The sequence below is a fragment of the Neolamprologus brichardi genome, chromosome 12 (genome assembly GCF_056152115.1).
Source record: "Neolamprologus brichardi isolate AB-2024 chromosome 12, ASM5615211v1, whole genome shotgun sequence".
NCBI classification, from domain to species: Eukaryota; Metazoa; Chordata; class Actinopteri; order Cichliformes; family Cichlidae; genus Neolamprologus; species Neolamprologus brichardi.
This window is the reverse complement of record NC_142115.1, coordinates 20,126,994-20,146,944: the sequence shown is the minus strand read 5'-3', so window position 1 is coordinate 20,146,944 and position 19,951 is coordinate 20,126,994. Positions and strand designations below refer to the sequence as shown.

The 19,951-nt window shown below is 43.8% G+C and overlaps 2 protein-coding genes and 1 long non-coding RNA gene across 3 annotated transcripts; 1 reads left to right on the top strand and 2 right to left on the bottom strand.

Annotated features, from left to right (window-relative positions):
* The first annotated feature begins 1,266 nt into the window (after positions 1-1,266).
* LOC148100230 (uncharacterized) lies at positions 1,267-12,642 on the top strand. The gene is made up of 3 exons (XR_015719813.1): positions 1,267-1,452; positions 1,635-2,055; positions 12,497-12,642. It is a non-coding gene; the product is annotated as an uncharacterized LOC148100230 (long non-coding RNA).
* A 2,851-nt stretch (positions 12,643-15,493) lies between these two features.
* On the bottom strand, positions 15,494-15,982 carry LOC148100229 (polyubiquitin-like). The gene has a single exon (XM_087848718.1). The coding sequence runs from the start codon at positions 15,965-15,967 to the stop codon at positions 15,494-15,496; it is 474 nt and encodes a 157-aa protein (XP_087704844.1). The 5' UTR covers positions 15,968-15,982.
* Positions 15,983-18,763: 2,781 nt separating this feature from the next.
* Positions 18,764-19,679, bottom strand: LOC148100228 (polyubiquitin-like). The gene is made up of 2 exons (XM_087848717.1): positions 19,592-19,679; positions 18,764-19,498 (listed from the first exon to the last, which is right to left on the bottom strand). The coding sequence occupies exon 2, from the start codon at positions 19,484-19,486 to the stop codon at positions 19,022-19,024; it is 465 nt and encodes a 154-aa protein (XP_087704843.1). The 5' UTR covers positions 19,487-19,498; positions 19,592-19,679; the 3' UTR covers positions 18,764-19,021.
* Positions 19,680-19,951: the final 272 nt, after the last annotated feature.

Sequence of the window (19,951 nt, the reverse complement as noted above, 5' to 3'; positions counted from 1 at the left end):
TTGCTTTGCAGTTTTTCACTTTTTCCTTTTTATTTGTTTCCTGTGTTTGTTCCTGCTGCTTTTATTGGATGCAAGCTCCTCTGCAGAAAGAAACACAATGTAGGACACGTAGCTTTGAAAGGTGGGAGCAACACTGACTGTCCAGCTCAGCTCAAAATTCAGTGTTTAGACATTTTTCTAGCTCTCCCATCTTCTTCTTCTTCATCCTCCTCCTCCCTTGGTCTCCTCCTCGAACCGCCTGGTACTGGGTTGGGGGGCAATAGCACAGGAGCATCCTGGCCATTGTCTCCATCGTCATCGCTGTCATTTGTGTCACTATCAGTAACACTTTCAGTGTCGCTTTCAGATCCCTCATCTTCCCACCACCACCCCATTTCGTCAATAATTGGATCTTCTTCTGCTCCATTATTGTACAAGGGTCGTTCTATTTCTAGAGGTGGATTTCTTTCTCTGTAATCTCCTGCTCCCATCTCTGCTGAATTAATGACCAATGGTCGTTCTATTTGTTGGGGTGGATTTCTTTCTATGTTATCTCCTACTCCCATCTCTGCTCCATTAATGAACAAGAGTCGTTCTATTTGTTGGAGTAGATTTCTTTCAATGTTATCGCCTACTCCCATCTCTGCTCTATTATTTTCCCAGGGTCCTGCTATTTCCTGGGGAGGATTTATTTCGATGCCTCCTACCGGAACATCAACTGCCTCCTCTTGTTGTGGCAGTTGATTATCAACTAAACCACGCAACTGATCGATTTCCAGCCAGGGGAACATCATGTGAACTGCTATAAGATTTCCCTGTTGCAGCAATGCCAAAACCAGCTCATTGACTGCTAGCCCTACACCAACATGGTTTTGTTCACCATCGTCATGGTTTTGTGAGCCGTCTCCTCTATCCATTTTTGGAAAACAGTCTGCTTTAATAGACTGGAGGAAACTGGTCGGTACAGCTGTCAAACTTTAGCTGATTGGTATAGAACTTTTAAAATGTCCTTGAAAAGGAGTTTAAATCTCTTTAGCAAACTGTTTAAAAACACGGAGCAAATGTGAACTAATCGCAACTGATTGCTGTGAGGAACACTGCGAACTAACGGCTATTTGAGGATTTTCAGAGATCAAAGTCAAGATTTTGATTGGTTGTGCTTTGATCTGACTTGTGTGACGTCATGGAATTTGGTTCATTCTGATGACGTTCAACGTTCTGCTGATGAAAAAATGTCGCCGGTGACTGAAACTTTTACAGGTGAAGCATTCCCCACAAAGTCTTGAATGAATTATAGTGACAGAAAGGGGCCACAAGATGGCGCCATTTTTCACGTAGTAGATACCGCCTGTTGGCTGTTTGGTTTACGTTCACACCACTCCATGAGTATTGTGCATAAAGCATAAATTGTCAGTCGACGGAAGTTGCGTCAGCACAACAACAACAACACGCACCGGGACAGCGAAGCAGCCGGTAAGTCCGCTATTTTTTATGGAAACTTGCATTTCTTTTATGTTTACGGTAAGTTATAGACTCTAAGACGCTCCTGGACTTAGCTGAAATTACACGAGGCTGAATAGTTCATTCAACTCTTACTTTAGGGTAAATGTTAGCTGCGCGCTAGCCAGCATCTAATGCATTACGCCCATTTGTAGTCTTTTCAAGTGGCTACACCTGATGATGGCGACACTAGCAATTCGTGTTATAAATCCAGATGCCCCTGCACATCGTCAGCAGGCCGGGTGAGAAGTATGGTCTTCACCAAACCTCCACAGGAGCTGCTCAGCCGAGTCGCTGCCTTCACTCAGGCACAGACGGTATCCACGCGCCTTCACGTCTGCAGTGCCCGGTGGTGCTTTCCGTGGTCGTAATAAATGATGTGACATATATGAAGTCGTAAGTGTATCGTGTATTTAATATCGTACTAGGCAGATTTACTGCACTACCATTTACTACACATTTACCTGTGTATGGCTATTGTCAGTAAATGTTGCTCATTGTAAACTTTCTTTAAGTGTGTAACATTCACAATGATACTGTTGATGGTAACTTGTATGATTCCAGCGTACCTGACAGGTGTAACCGGTGTGATTCTGCGTTGTGTCTGATCTCTGATCAAAAAAAGGTAAAAGAAAGAAAGGCCTCCAAGTAAATAATTTGCCCACTCCAGCTCCTCTCCCACAGGGGAATTGTAGAAAAGGGCTGGCATTTATTTTTACATTGAACATAAAGTATGGATTTACACGTAACATATTTGACATAAGATAAAAGAAAAACAACAACATGAAATCCGACATACCTGATCAAAAAAAGGTAAAAGAAAGAAAGGCCTCCAAGTAAATAATTTGCCCACTCCAGCTCCTACAACCCAATACAAACAGTGGGGAAGAGGGTTAGCTCAACCCACCACAACTTCCAAGCTAGCATTTTTTGGCGCCTAAAACACATTTATAATACACACATACTACACACTTATAACATCTAACAAAAAACAGGCTTAATAATGACAATAATTGAACTAAAATCACAATTAGAAACATCCAGGTGGCTAAATATGCATTATATGAGCGTTTTACAGTGTTGGGAAAGAAATGACACCCACCTCTCCCACAGGGGAATTGTAGAAAAGGGGAGAGGCAAAAGGGGTACACTGTATTTATAGGGTTGCACCAAAGAAGAAGAAGAAAAGAATGAGGAGGGGCTCTAACTCATAATGAACATAACTACAGGCTTGGAGGTCCTAAAAGTCAGGTATAAAAGGAACAGTTTGGGGGTTTAGGACACATTTTGTGTAATTATAACAATGTGACTTATGACCCTGTTATATTCACCCCCCCAAGAATTACACAAAATACTAAAGAGTACACCAAAAATAAATAAATAAATAAATAAATTGTACAAACCCACAATAACAGATACAGTGGCCTCAAACAAATTCACATCACATATACAATGAATTAGATCAGCAACATAGCTTCCTCCAAGGAGGATAAGAGACCTGAGACCCGCTCGGCGCCTAGCAAGATCCCAGGACACACTATAGACAAAATGAGGTGCCATTTACACCACACAAAACAGGCCATAATATCTATTGGCATCACCATCAGACTGCACAGACTGACAAAATACAGTCAACTCGGTGCTTGTATTATCCTTTTCCAAAAACAATAGCAATGGAAAACATACTGAAATAAACAAATTCACACATCGATCACCGCTGCTTGAACAGGTTCAACACCAAGGAGTGTCTCGAGTTGAGCCATTGATTCAATCAAGCGACGAACCGGTTTAATGATTCTACCAAAACGTGTGGTAAGTCCTTGATCCACGTCCACATTTTCAGGTTCAAGAGAATGAAAACTGTGGGACGGGAAAGCAGCAGGGGAGCCTGGGGAGGCTCCATCACCAGCCAGCCCACCAAGATCAGGAACACCCATTATGGGAGGGGTCTCATGAACGCCATCTTCGACCGGGTCAGCGGCGGATTGCTGATGGATCCATGATAGTGTGCGGTCATCACACTCGCCAATGCTAGAGACAGAATCCACAGTACGGGTGGCAGGAGGTACAGCTCCTGTGCCCCCAAAAGATGTCACAGACCCATCCAGGTCAGACTCAGGGGGGCCACTGACAACGCTCACAGCAGGATGTGCAGCATCGTCATTCAATGTTGAGTCCAAGGGCAAAAAGTTAACTTGAAGGAGCAGGTTGCGATGCACCACACGCTCATGACCTTCTTTGTCTCTGATACGGCAGATGTGAAGAGCAGGATCCAAGTCGACTACCGTGTACACAACAGGTTCCCATTTGTCAGAGAGCTTCCTTTTTCCTCTGACTCCCTTGTTTGCCAACAACACCTGGTCCCCTAGTGAAAGAGGCAGACCCTTCACCTTTCTGTTGTACTGGTCAGACTGGTGTCTCTGCTCCATTGTGCTGTGTTCCTGGGCTTGGAGCATGGCAGAGCGCAGGTCATCCATCAGTGACTTGACATAGGTATCATAGTCACAAATGGTGTCATCATGAAGGACATCCCGAAACATGAGGTCAACTGGCAACCTTGGCACCCTCCCAAACATCAGGTAGAATGGCGCAAAGCCGGTGGTCTCGTGTGCTGTACAGTTATACACAAACGTCATGGACTGTATCATCTGCGGCCATTTCTGCTTAGATCTGGGGGGGAGGGACCGTAACATGTTTCCAAGGGTGCGATTAAATCTCTCCGTGGTACCATTACCCATGGGGTGGTATGGTGAAGTGTGAGATTTGGCAACGCCACCCAAAACCAGAAGCTCTGCAAGCAGCTCACTCTCAAAACTAGCTCCCTGGTCAGAGTGAATGCGCTGAGGGAAGCCATACACACAGAAGAATCCATCCCAGAGCTTTTTAGCAACTCTCTTAGCTGTCTGATCCTGGCATTGGAATGCATGTGCTAATTTTGTGAAGTGGTCAGTAATCACAAGGACATCCACAGACTTGTTGTTGCTGTCCTCAGCTGACCAGAAGTCAATGCACACAAGTTCCAGTGGAGCACAGGTCTTAATGCTTTCCAACGGGGCCCTAGCTGCTGGCTCTGGGGTCTTGCTGAGAACACACCTGCGGCAATTTCTCACATGATCGCGCACATCCTTCTCCATATCATACCAGAAGAAACGCTGACGAGCCAAGGAGAGTGTGCGAGGTTGACCTTGATGACCAGCAATGTCGTGTATGCCAGACAGCACCACTTGTTTTAGGGAGTCAGGTACCACAAACTGGAATCTCTTGTGTTTGGTCAGTGGGTCCCTCACAACTCTGTAGAGGACACCATTGAGGAATGTGAGCTTATCCCATTGTTTCAGGAGCCGCAACGTATGTTGGTTCTCATGACAGCGCTCACGTCTGGAGGGTCTGCGCTTACGCTCAACATAGCGGGCTACTCTGGAGATCACAGGATCCCCAGTTTGATGAGACAGGAGATCAGCATGGGACAGCGCATGAGAGACATCACAGTCAGGTGGACTAATGGAGGTCAGGTGACCAGCAAGGGATGTTGCACGCTGGCGAGAAGCAGGCTCCCACTCACAGAGGGAAGACATGAGAGAAGACACGTCATCAGTTGACAGAGACACATCAAGCACAGCAGAGGGTGGAGCACTGCGTATCGATTGAGATTGACAGGTCAAACGGAAGGCATCTTGGACACTAGCATCTTTCACATCACTGACTTGCTCTAGCAGCTCAAAGTAGGGCTCCGACAGGAGGCGCTGGGCCAAAGGCCTCACAAACGGTTCCCTGCTCAGGGTGTCTGCCACGATGTTCAGCTTTCCAGGAACATATTTGATCTCAAAGCAGTATGGTGCAAGCTTAGAGACCCAACGCTGTTCACAGGCATCCAGCTTTGGCTTAGTCAGAATGTATGTGAGAGGATTGTTATCAGTCCAGACAGTGAACCGGTGACCCTTGAGCCAGTGGCTGAACTTATCGCACACAGCCCACTTCAGAGCCAAAAATTCAAGCCGGTGTGCTGGGTATTTGGCCTGACTGCGGCTGAGAGACTTACTAGCAAAGGCTATAGGTCTTGCTCTCTCCTCACCAGCTGGCACCTGGGATAAGACAGCACCCAGCCCATCCATGGAAGCGTCAGTCGAAAGGATGAATGGCCTCTCAAAATCAGGATGTGCCAGCACTGCACAGCTGAGGAGTGCACCTTTGAGTCCCTCAAATGCCTTCTCGCAAGCAGGAGTCCAGTCTTGAGGGGTGAGCTTGCGAAAGGTTCCCGGTTTCCGACTCCCATGGCAGCCTTTAGTCCTCTTCTGACCGGCAGTTAGAGCAAAGAGCGGCTTCGCAATACGAGAGCACCCTGGAATGAAATGCTGGTAAAACATCACCATGCCAAGGAAGGATCTCACTTTCCTCTGAGAAGGGGTGCAACCGTCACCATCCATAAGGTCAGTCTTCTAAAAACTGGCGATAACCCTCACTTTATCCTGATCAACTGAGACACCACCAGCATCCACGACATGACCCAAAAACCTCACAGAGCGTCTGAGAAAGTGACATTTTTTCTGCGCCAGCTTCAGATTGCTGGTCCTCAGGCGAGAGAAAACAATCTCAAGACGTTTTAGGGCCTCCTCTTCTGAAGGTGCAAACACCAGCAGGTCATCAAGATAACACAGGAGGCTGGAAAAGTTCAAGTCACCAAAGATGCTGAGCATCATCCGCATGAAAGATGCTGGGCTGTTGCATAGACCCTGGGGAAGTCTGTTGTACTCATACAGGCCAAGAGGTGTAGTGAAAGCCGTGTACCGTCTGTCAGACTCATGGAGGGGAAAGTTGTAGAACCCGGATGTGAGGTCCATGGTGCTGAAGAAAGCATTCCCACCAAGGGCAGCAAGACAGTCAGCCTGATGGGGCAGTGGGTGAGCATCCTTAATGGTTTTGGCATTGAGCCAGCGGAAGTCAGTGCATATCCTCAAGTCACCTGACTTCTTCCAAACCATTACCAGTGGCGAGGCGTATTCGCTGGTGGACTTACTGATGATGCCTTTCATCTCCATGTCTGACAGCACCTCTCGCAACTTATGATAGTGAGCCGGTGGTACTCTGCGATAGGGAAGCCTGAAAGGGCGGTCGTCAGTGAGGTGGATACGATGGACAAAGTCTTTCACCTCACCACAGTCCAGTTTGTCTCTAGAGGACACATCTTGGTAAGTCAACACAAGCTCCACCAATTTCCTCTTCCACCCATCTGACACTTCACAGCCCTCAATGTCAATATCAGCCAACCCAGCGTCTTTGAGTAGCTGTGCAGAGTCAGGCACAGAGTCTGGTGAGGGGGGAAAACTGGTATGCTGGTCAGTCAGAGTCTCGCAGAGACCTTGAGTGATGGGCAGGTCCTCCACAGCAATACAAGGAAAGACATCCGCAATCTTAGCATTGCGACGAAGTGTCACAGGGCTCTCTGTTGGGTTAAGGACCTTCATAGGGACCCAACGATCTCCCCACATGGGTGTTATAATGCGCCCCACCATTATGTTATTTGGAGTGGAACGGGCTGACGTGGGTTCCACAACGACAGTACTTCCTGGAGACACAAGGGCAGAAGGTGGCAGCTTTCCCCAAACTACATATTCTTTTTGTGGCAGGAGAGTGACACTCTTCCGCAACCTGACCGTACCTACTTTATCTGGCAACACAGGAGCAGACCACCGTGAGATACAGCTCAGCAACTGCAGGAAGTCTTCACAATCAGTGCCAGTGTAATCGGAGTTAATAAGCTCCCAGTACTTTGTATCTGCCTTCATTTTCTGAATGATGGGCCGGATCACATTGCTCCCCACGATGAGTTCATCTTTTTGCCCAGGAACCACAAATGTTGGCACAAGAAACCTAGTCCCATATACTTCAATGTCCAAATCATAGATGCATTTCGGTTGTGTGAGAAGGCCACCGCAACCAACCAGCACCACATTTTCAGGGGCATGCTGCGGAATCAGAGCAACACCAGCGGCTCTTAGCTTGCTATCAGCCTCTTCACTTAGTGTGCATGACATACTTCCTGAATCAAGCATGCCTGTCAGGGAACACCGGCCACTGACTGACACTGGAGTGTAAAACAACTCACTAGCCCTCCCAACTCTTTGTGAACCCATAATAACAGTCTTCTCATCAGAGAGGCTACTACAGCAGTTAACATATATGGCTTCTGGGTCTGTTGCATTTCTGAGGGTTTCATCAACACTGCCCATGCTACCCCTCTCGTTACATGGGCTGGCTAGTTTAAAGCAGCATTGGTGGGAGGAGGGACTGAAATGCTTGGTTTCGGGTGCAACTGTGGGCATTCACGCCTCATGTGTCCAGGGTCAAAGCAGCTGTGGCATAGCTTGTACAGCCTACAATGCACATGGGTTGTGTGTTCATGTGAGCCACACACTCTGCACGAAGCACGGTGAGCACTGCGGTGCCCATGGGAATGACCTGTGGGTTGTGGGAACCTAGGACCAGTGGCTAGTGATGCAGTGCACATGGACAGAACCTTGTCAAACAGTGCTACCATCTGTTGAACACCTGGCTCAGCTGGAGGAGGGCCGGAAACTGGCAAAGATGGGGGCATGACATGAGGAGTCAAAGGAGGACAAGCAGAGGGCTGCTGCACACTTACCATGCCATCAGAAGAGAGGGGCTGACATGTGGCTGCAGAGGAGACAGAAGGCATAGGGTACGAAGCTGGCTCATGTGTTACTGGGACTGCTTGAGCACCGCTGGAGTGGGGCTGGCTTTTAACAGCAACAGGGCTCTGATGTGGGATGGACAGACATGCTGTATTATGAGACAAAACACTAGACTGTCTCATTTTCCTCACATAGTTGTCCAGACGGCTCTGAACCTCAGCTGCAGTCCACTCCTCTAAGGCCTTCAGTTGAAAAGACAACGCAAGACTGTGGTCAGGACAGTGATTAATGAACATCGAAACAACCTCACTACTGGGGTCCTCTACCAGCTTGCCGCGCCTGCGGAGACACTCATCAGCAGCGTCAATAGACTTGTTCAACCGGATCCAGTAATCCATGGCGTTCTCACCTGGACGTGGCACAGTACTGTAGAAATCTTTCATGGGCAGGCTGGAATATGTCAAGTCGCTGAAGTTAGACCTCAGTATGTCAAACACAGCAGTAATAAGATCATTCCGATTCAACTCAGGGCGGCAACGAAGTGACACCTTGACCACATCTCTGGCTTTGCCAGTCAGTCTAGACATTAATATGGCAAACATTTCTTCATCTATGTCACAGCTGATTCTGTGCAGATAACATCTCATCATGTCCTCCCATTCACCGATGGGAAATAGATCTGTGTTGTCACCCTTGAAGTATGATGGAGCTTTGGTGTCTGACTGAACAATAACCTTCAGCTGGGACTGGTCATTGCAGCTCGAGGGCACATTCTGAGGAGACTGTGGCTGGGTGGGGGCTGGCTGGTGCATAGAGTTAAGAGAGGACGTGATATTTTCCCCAATTTGCTTTGCTAAGTCAGTAATCAAGCTGCTCAACATGTCACTAGTGACAGCCTGGGTGTGTGTTTGGCGTTCGCAAGCAGCTGGTGTGGAGCTAGCTGCTGGCATTAATGGTGAGTGCATCACTGACTGGTCTACAGTGTGGGCACCAATACCGGGGACTACTGGCCTACCCCTCCCAAAACACTTTGGAGCAATCTGATGACCCCTCCCCAAACCAAAGGTCATATTACTCCCCACAAAGAACAGATCAGGCATACCGCTATCCACAGTTTCCTCACCTAACATGTTGGTCCAAGTGAGATATCACTATTTAACAGCAAAAAAAAAAAAGAGCCTAACCCCCACACACAATTATGCAAAACTTCACAAAACAATGAAATGTGGGGAGAAAAAAACCCCCATCAAAGAATCAAAACACCATAGAAAATAAAATAAAATGTTGTTTTTTTCCTCTCAATTAAAACAGGCTGTAAAAACCAATACCAATAGAAAAAAAATAAATTACAACCCGTGCCTTTATAATTTGAGGCAACAATATGAAACAGTGACAGAAATGATCACCTACGTATTTGCCCTCTAAGTTCACACGTGACAGAGATGCCTGCAAGCCAAATTGCGGGGCATCGATCACACACGATATAAAAACCTGTGAGTCAAAGCGCAGGGCACAGGACCCTGGCACGCAGCTGCGGAGAGGAGGCGGGAAAACAGCGGCAGCAGAAGGAGGAGGGGTGGATCGCGGATTGGCGATGTGACGGGTCAGCGGCACCAAGTGTAACCGGTGTGATTCTGCGTTGTGTCTGATCTCTGATCAAAAAAAGGTAAAAGAAAGAAAGGCCTCCAAGTAAATAATTTGCCCACTCCAGCTCCTCTCCCACAGGGGAATTGTAGAAAAGGGCTGGCATTTATTTTTACATTGAACATAAAGTATGGATTTACACGTAACATATTTGACATAAGATAAAAGAAAAACAACAACATGAAATCCGACATACCTGATCAAAAAAAGGTAAAAGAAAGAAAGGCCTCCAAGTAAATAATTTGCCCACTCCAGCTCCTACAACCCAATACAAACAGTGGGGAAGAGGGTTAGCTCAACCCACCACAACTTCCAAGCTAGCATTTTTTGGCGCCTAAAACACATTTATAATACATACATACTACACACTTATAACATCTAACAAAAAACAGGCTTAATAATGACAATAATTGAACTAAAATCACAATTAGAAACATCCAGGTGGCTAAATATGCATTATATGAGCGTTTTACAGTGTTGGGAAAGAAATGACACCCACCTCCCCCACAAGGGAATTGTAGAAAAGGGGAGAGGCAAAAGGGGTACACTGTGGCCCTTTCTCAATTCTCAAGTACGCGAGTACGTACTCGCGTTCTCGGCGGGTACGTACTCACCGAGAACGCACGAAAGTACGGACTCGCCGAGAACGCGAGCACTGACTCGCGATTTGTACAATTGGAACACCAGCGTACTTGATGATGTCACAGGTCCGGAGTTTTTACTGCCGTCCTTAATTTAACTGTGAGTAATATGTTATGAAGCTTAACTTTAATCACAGTCAAACCGGTTTACTCAGGAACAAATAAAAAGCCGAAATAAGCCAAACATTAACATTTAGAAGTGATCTAAGTGACTTATATATCATGTTTAACCTCACTAGTGAAATCTCTATTAATAAAAATAGTGTACATGTACATACGTGTACATACCTTAATAAAAACAAGCAGGTGAGATGTTAGAACGCTTTTATTTTTATTTTAGTGGACACTCAATACAATAGACAGCTACTGGGGTTTGTTTAACCTGAGTAGCGAAAAGACCGCGGGGGGGTTGAAAATGATCTGCCGGGAGTCGGCTGTTCTCGCCGGCTGTAATAATCCTCGACCTCGCTGTCTGCTATGGAGCTGGCGGGTCACAGACATCTCCGAAAATGTCGGACCTCGTTTGGAAATATATGATATCTTGATAAACTGAGCAGATATTTGAAGTTTACACAGCTACATTCTCGCTTGAAAAGAACTTAAAAGTTTATTTTGTGACCCAGAAAGAGTAATATTTAAAAGTTTTTAGCCCCGCTCGTCCGCCATTGCCGCGTTTGAGTTTTGGACGAAATGCATTCTGGGATATTTAGCTGTACCAAGTCCACACAAGTCACCACCGATGCATGCTCGATAAAACGGGCGGAGCGAGAACACATCCGGGACTTTTTCGCGTTCTCGGCTTGATGCGTACTTCGAATTGGAACAGTACTTGGTCTCCGACTGATGACGTATCACGAGTACACGAGAACGCAAGTACGCACAAGTACGCATATTGAGAAAGGCCCTGTATTTATAAGGTTGCACCAAAGAAGAAGAAGAAAAGAATGAGGAGGGGCTCTAACTCATAGGGCCTTTCTCAATATGCGTACTTGTGCGTACTTGCGTTCTTGTGTACTCGTGATACGTCATCAGTCGGAGACCAAGTACTGTTCCAATTCGAAGTACGCATCAAGCCGAGAACGCGAAAAAGTCCCGGATGTGTTCTCGCTCCGCCCGTTTTATCGAGCATGCATCGGTGGTGACTTGTGTGGACTTGGTACAGCTAAATATCCCAGAATGCATTTCGTCCAAAACTCAAACGCGGCAATGGCGGACGAGCGGGGCTAAAAACTTTTAAATATTACTCTTTCTGGGTCACAAAATAAACTTTTAAGTTCTTTTCAAGCGAGAATGTAGCTGTGTAAACTTCAAATATCTGCTCAGTTTATCAAGATATCATATATTTCCAAACGAGGTCCGACGTTTTCGGAGACGTCTGTGACCCGCCAGCTCCATAGCAGACAGCGAGGTCGAGGATTATTACAGCCGGCGAGAACAGCCGACTCACGGCAGATCGTTTTCAACCCCCACGCGGTCTTTTCGCTACTCAGGTTAAACAAACCCCAGTAGCTGTCTATTGTATTGAGTGTCCACTAAAATAAAAATAAAAGCGTTCTAACATCTCACCTGCTTGTTTTTATTAAGGTATGTACACGTATGTACATGTACACTATTTTTATTAATAGAGATTTCACTAGTGAGGTTAAACATGATATATAAGTCACTTAGATCACTTCTAAATGTTAATGTTTGGCTTATTTCGGCTTTTTATTTGTTCCTGAGTAAACCGGTTTGACTGTGATTAAAGTTAAGCTTCATAACATATTACTCACAGTTAAATTAAGGACGGCAGTAAAAACTCCGGACCTGTGACATCATCAAGTACGCTGGTGTTCCAATTGTACAAATCGCGAGTCAGTGCTCGCGTTCTCGGCGAGTCCGTACTTCCGTGCGTTCTCGGTGAGTACGTACCCGCCGAGAACGCGAGTACGTACTCGCGTACTTGAGATTTGAGAAAGGGCCTATAATGAACATAACTACAGGCTTGGAGGTCCTAAAAGTCAGGTATAAAAGGAACAGTTTGGGGGTTTAGGACACATTTTGTGTAATTATAACAATGTGACTTATGACCCTGTTACACAGGCACTATTGACTTTTTGTACACAGTTGATTATGTAAAGCCCCTCGCATTGGATTCATAATCAAGTTCACTGATTGACTACCCTGCAGTGCTGTTTTCCTGTATTCCTGTTTCATCCACTTTAATAAAGTGTCCTGTGTTATAGTAACAGTGAGTTGTGGATTCACTTAATGAATGCCTAAGTTGGGCTTTAATCTGCCTTAGACTTACTGATGTTCTTTGAATCAGCACCACAATAATCTTAAGGGCACTGACAAAACATACAAGTATAAATAAATAAAATCTATTGAAAGAGAAATATGTTTGATATGTTTTTACTAAGTTGCACACAAATAGCATTCTCTGCCAACAGGCTCAGAAGACAAAACTATGTAGAAACTGTGGAGGCAAATTTATTTTCTCATGTATTAATCACATGTTTAATCATATCACATTAGTTATAGTAATATCACTTTCTCACTTTACTATAGTAAGAGCACTCCCATCACCAGTTTACATGCACGTGGAATGTTAACACAGTGAGGCCATTGTAATGGGAGACGTTAAACAGATAGTGGGATGATCCTAGTGTTTCACTGGGATGCTCTCTCCACATTGCAATGTGTTTATTAAACCCACTTCAAATCAAGCTCACTGGGTGTGTTGCAGGTTATTGTTAAAATTTCCATAACAAAACACATAACAGACCGGAACCACAGAAGCAATGTGTACAAGCAGGTGGCAAACACAAGTTTTTGAAGTATTTGTACAACACATGCCTCTGCAACAGCTTCAGTGTTTCCTGGAATTGATTTGGAAACAATAACAAAGCTATTATCTATCTGTTATGACAGTCAAATTTCCCCCAAATAGTCTTGGTTGAGGTCGAGTGACTGTGAAAGGTATATGATCACAACATTTTCATAATGAACTATTCAGTGACCCATCTTCAAATATTTTGTCACAGGACAAACATAATCTCACATAGCATCTTTGTCGTGATTTTACAACTCTTTGACCTTTGACAAGTGGACCCTAACATGGCAGCAAAGTGCAACAATGTCTCTTCGTGTACGGGTCAAGAGTTCAGGGTATGCATTTAATTTCTTTCATGTCTGAAAATGACTAGTACAATCGTCTCATCGGGGCAACCTAAAAGACTCCTTTTATGGCTAGTCTCTGCACATCATAATAACACAGAAGAGAAGAAAGCAATTTATTCTCGAGTGCTGTTAATTTCAGGGGATTTTCCAACCTGTTTTGGTTCAAGAGAGCCAAAGGAAAATCCTCATCAATGTTAGAGCGACAACTACATGCTTTTATTGCATGTGCACTGATAATGCTTACTGTCCTGTCATTGTAAGCCAGTCAAAATACATAAATAACACATTGTGATCATGCTGAAGACCACAGACGGCAGTCCAGGCGTCCCGCACTTAGACTGACTCCAGTCAGTCTAAATTACTGAAGTGACTTCAGTAATCAAATAAGTGACTTCAGTAATGGCAACAATAGTTATTCATTTTTGTTTTAAAGGTAATACTGTTTTGTGTGCAGGCACACACATCACACTGTGGACTCTGTGGAGAACAAATTGCGTTAGATACCACGAAATACGTTTAAAATTCGTTGGCATGCCAAGCACAGAGCCCTTTAAAGTGAAATGCTGTTTATTTGCCATCTGACGATATCACGTGGAGTTGCGTCCTGCCACCTGTAGGGGCGCTGTTTTGGAAACCCCCATATGAGTCATATGCTCGTCAAATGATCGTTTGGAGGTTGATCAAAACAACCCCTTGATACCTGAACAAACAGGTTTATCCACTAAGTGGGGGATGAACAGCTGGGAAACAGCTGCTGACAGGATTACCAGGCAAAAATCGGTCTAATTTTAGTTGACTGTACTTTTTTAGACATGATTTACAGGGAAACAAAACAGAAAGGGTAGAACAGAGATGGGTGCACTGTGATAAGGGATTGTCATGGTGACCAACAATGCGGTGACGAAATAATCCTCGGTAGAAATAAGGGTCTCAAAGTGAAAAAAAAAACCCCTTACCATTACGTCACCACCACTCTCAACCCTTCACACTAGACGGGTTGGAGCCATGCTTTCATATTTATGCCAATCCTGACTTTACCGGCTGAATATCACAGCAGACATCGAGATTCAGACCAGTTGTCCAATAAAAACTCCAGTGTTGCTGAGCCTGTGTGAACTATGATCAATTTCCTGCTCTCAGCTGACAGGACTGACACCTCCTGCACCTCGGTTGCATACCACCTAACAGCAACAAACGTAGATCACCTTTCTTCTCCATTCTGATGTTCGGTTTCAACTTCAGCAGGCGTTACTGGCCCTACCTACATATTTAAATACACCTATATGCAGCTTGTGATCGGAAGTTCAGATATTTTTGTTTACGAGCAGCTGAACAGATGTACCTAATAAATTGGATAGTCAGTCTTTATCTTCCTGTTTCTCTCTCTGCCGGAAAACTGAGACAATGCAACACATTGTTATGTTTGCTGTACTGTAACTCTGTGTTTAATCTGCACCGAGCTTAGACTAAAGCAACTAAAAAAATATATAATAAAAATGCTGCTATAACATTTTAAATACTCGACTGGAATTATATATATTTTAAAATGTATCTAGTAAAATACATTAGTTTATATGACTGAGAGTCTCATAAACTTTAAGAATGACAGTCCCCCTCCCTCCCTTCTTGAGCTGTCACGGACACAGGAAATGCGAAGAGACATAAACTTGTATTGGAAACTTTATTCTCTGTAATCAGTGCAGGTAACATGTATTTGTCATGACAGAGTCCATAAAATGCTGATTTGTATGAATTACAGGTGTTCGTTGTGCCAAATGAAAACACAGATTTGCTAACTTGTTACAGAACACATAATGAGAACAGTGAATAAAAAAATAAATACAAGATTAGTCAAACTTATTAAGATTCTATAATATACTTTTTTTTTTGTGGTGTATGAATCATGTTAAAGTGTCCTCAGCCTGCTCTCAGACGTAAAGTCAACTCGATGGTGCTGTGGTTTCTGACGTTGTAGTCCTCCAGTTTGCCATCCTGCATCTGCCGGCCTTGGTGAATGAGCCTCTGCTGGCTCGCTGGCACCCCCTCTCTTTTCTCGACTCTGTTCTGGAAGTTGCTCACAGTCTCGTCGAGCCTGATGTCGTAGGTGCTCATCTGTCCCTTTTCATTTTTGAGGAACACCTGGATGGGAGCAGGCGGAGGAGGTTCGGTGACCAGCAGGGACACCTGGGAGCCGTGCTGTAAGCCGTAGTAGCTGATGGGTTTGGTGTCGTCGTTGAGAGGGGTCCTCTGGCCGTTTATGAAAACCAGCGTCTGCTCCTGGGGGTCGACTCCCAGCATGCTCTGGATTTTTATTTTCAGAGAGCCAACTGTGTCCTGTGGGTTCACCCTCACGGTGTGGGACTCACTCACCATAGTGATAGTTATATCCATGTTGGCTGTAGTCTGAAAGAATACAAAAATAGTTCCTTATAATACAAACGCTCAGGAAATAAAAGACTTTTCAGTTATTTCTCACAGGCTTGTTCAGCTTCCTACCTTTGCTTATCGAGGCAAAACAAACTTCTCCGGAAACTTGAAGTCTTCAGTCGTGCTCAGGTAAACAATGATGCTCACACAACAGCTGAGCGGAAAGCCTCAGCTCAGCTCTTTATATACACTCCCACTCAGCTGATCAGCGCCCGCCCACTAACTTAAGATTCGTTTTTCATCTCTGCTGTAACAACTTTCGGTTTCTAGTCTCCAAACATCACGCTGCAGTGCTATGGTGCTTGGGGTGGTTTGATCAGAGACGATCCTTCCTTAAAAACAAAACAAAACACAATTCACCAACCTACAAATTAAGCCACGTGCAGCGCTCGTGCGTCAAAGGGCGTGTTCGGTTAAGAAATATGGAAATCTCGATTTTTGAGATCTCGCAGATTAAAATAAATTATGATTTTGTTTAATTTTGAACACAAAGATATGCATTTTTTTAAATTAACATTTCCTTTTTGCTGTATACCACTGGATTGCTAACTATCAGCAGATTACTTCAAAAATGAAGAAAACATCTGTCTGTATAGGTGCACCAAGGCAGCAATGTTCAAGCAACAGAACTTGACCGAGAATCAGCACATTTGTAAGATTTCTTCATTGTTAATGGAGTTTATGAGAGCTATCGCTATGTCCAATGAAACTTAGCACAGAGAACTGTTCTTAGTTAATTCGGTGCATCGAATTTTTTCATAATTAAATGTTAATGGTAATTTTATTTATATGGCAAATGTCACAGCAATAAAGTCAATGTGCTTAACATTAAAGATATCATAGACATCATAGGCATCCTATGATGCCGTGGACACACACACACACACACACACACACACACACACACACACACACACACACACACACAGACATTGTAAAAATAACACTGATTTGAGTCTGCTTTGGAACACGCACACAGTTGTAACTGACCTCAGGTCAGCGGGAAGCTTGTTCCAATGACGACAGTAATGTCAGCACCCTCAGCACTCTTCATGGTGAATTCACTTCCAGTCATTCTGTGCTGAAATGGAAGTTATAGTGATGTCAGTACTGGGTAATGTGTATGTAAGGACTGGCTGCTGCATTCTGAACATGCTGAAGTCTTCCTACTCAGGATTTGGATAGTCTTGCCAATTTAATGGATTAAATTCTTTTATAAATCCAAATGTTAAGCTACTGCTAACAATACTCCAGTGTCAAACCACACTTCTGCAGCAGTGTAATATAAAGAGCCTTGGATATTAGTAAATATATCCTTTGAATTAAGGAGACGGGCATCAGCCACAATATTTAATTTTGAGTTATTAATTTATTGTTTCAAAAATGTTTGCTTTCAGTCATAAATGCAGGAACACACGTCAGATCACATATATGATATAGTAAAGTCTGTGAATTTTAGTGAACGTGTGAACTATAGTCTCAGTGTCCTGTTTTGTACTGACAGGCTTGGACCCGGTGTGGTCTTCTGCTGCTGTAGTCCTTCTGGTTCGATGAGCTGTGTGTTCATAGTTCTTCTGCATACCTTGGTTATAAAGACGGGTTGTTTTAGTCACTGTTTCCTTCTTATCAGCTCAAAGCATGTTGATGATGTTTAAATGTAGTGACCTGCTGCTATGTGACTGGCTGTTTAGATATTTGAGTTAATGAACAGCTAGGGGCCCATGGAGTGTTTGTATCTCTCTTGATCTTTCAATGTGTAGTCTATCACTGACTAAATGATTTTTCAGAAAGGACAGCAAGGAAATGTGTCAATTTTAAATGTTTATATCAAAGAATATTTTTCCGTGTTTTTCCTTAAATGGTTTAAGTTCTGTTTGCTGACTCTCTTCCATTAGACCCTGACTTAATCTTCCAAAATCCAAGCTCTAAGTTTGTGAAATTAGTATTGTTATTATAATATTTTGTATTTAACAGGATGAACACTAGTTTAATGTCCAATAAACTTGCATAGCCAGTAGAAAAGCCTATCTGGCACCAACAAACATACCATGTTTAAAATCACTTAAATCACTTTTCTTCCACATTCTGATGCTCACTTTGAACTTCAGCAGGTCACTTTGACCAGATCTACAAGTTTTAAATGTAGATATGCAGTTTAATTCAATCTAATTGCTGCCCTGAGTTTGGTTCATTAGTTACTAGCAATAATACACCGTTGACCATACCTAATAATGTGGCCACTGAATATATTTCTCTTTCTCACACTCTGTAGCCTACCAGTGACTAAACACCAAATACTCAGAAAGTATTTTTCAGAAAGTAAGAATAGTTTTGCTCACATTTTTCGAAATCCTCCAAGTTTGTAAAATTAAATATGAAGATAAATCTTCAGGAAACATCTTGTATATAAATGTATCTAACTGTAATAAAAGCCAGATAACTGAGATAATACAACAGACTGTTATGTTTATTGTAAATCTGCTTAATCTGATCAATGATTTTCACATACAGAAACTATTGTGATTAACACTTCAACAGTGGACTGGAACCATTACATCATGCTGTTGTAACACTTGAAATACTCGACTTGGAAATTTATATGACTGAGAGTCTCTTATAAACACTGAAACTGTGATTTTAGAACTACTTTTAATGGGACCCGTTTGTCTTGTGATCTATATGACATACAGCCCTCCCCCTCCCCCCTCCCCCAGCTGACACAGACACAGGAAATGTTAAGACACATAAACTTCTGTTAGAAACTTTATTGTTTGCATTTAGTCCGGTTAACATTAATTTGTCATGACAGAATCCATAACACAGTAGTTTGTATGACTTAAACACAAACTTTAACACAGAATGGTTAATTAACACAGACGGTGCAATGTGGAGGAATGTTTTTTTCCTTCAAAATAAAAGCACTAATAAATTAAAAAAATATATACAAGATTGGTCGATATCATTAAAATTAAATAACATGCATGGGCTTTCTGGTGTATGAATCATGTTAAAGTGTCCTCAGCCTGCTCTCAGACGTAAAGTCAACTCGATGGTGCTGTGGTTTCTGACGTTGTAGTCCTCCAGTTTGCCATCCTGCATCTCCCGGCCTTGGTGAATGAGCCTCTGCTGGCTCGCTGGCTTCCCCTCTCTTTTCTCGACTCTGTTCTTGAAGTTGCTCACAGTCTTGCCGGGTTGGATGTCGTAGGTGCTCGTCTGTCCCCTTTCATTTCTGAGGAACACCTGGATGGGAGCAGGCTCGGTGACCAGCAGGGACACCTGGGAGCCGTGCTGTAAGCTGTAGTAGCTGATAGGTTTGGTGTCGTCGTTGAGAGGGGTCCTCTGGCCGTTTATGAAAACCAGCGTCTGCTCCTGGGGGTTTACTCCCAGCATGCTCTGGATTTTTATTTTCAGAGAGCCAACTGTGTCCTGTGGGTTCACCCTCACGGTGTGGGACCCACTCACCATAGTGATAGTTATATCCATGTTGGCTGTAGTCTGAAAGAATACAAAAATAGTTTCTTATAATACAAACGCTCAGGAAATAAAAGACTTTTCAGTTATTTCTCACAGGTTTGCTCAGTTTCCTACCTTGCAATGGCTTATTGAGGCAAAACAAACTTCTCCGGAAACTTGAAGTCTTCAGTCGTGTTTAGGTAAACAATGATGCTCACACAACAGCTGAGCGGCTCTGTTACCACTGTTCAAAAGTTGAATAAAGAAACAAACAAATACATTTACATAAAATGATGACAGCATTTATATAATATCCCCCACTACTAGCATTCTGTAATTTACTGTCTCTTTTGAAAATGTATCACTGCATATACAGCACAAGACTTTTAAGAGTATTTAACAAGAGCATTTTCCCCTGGTTTTACTAACACACTGGGGCACATGTTCACCAAAACGCAGCAACCTTTGCCATCTTATCCAGGAGGGTCACCTTTT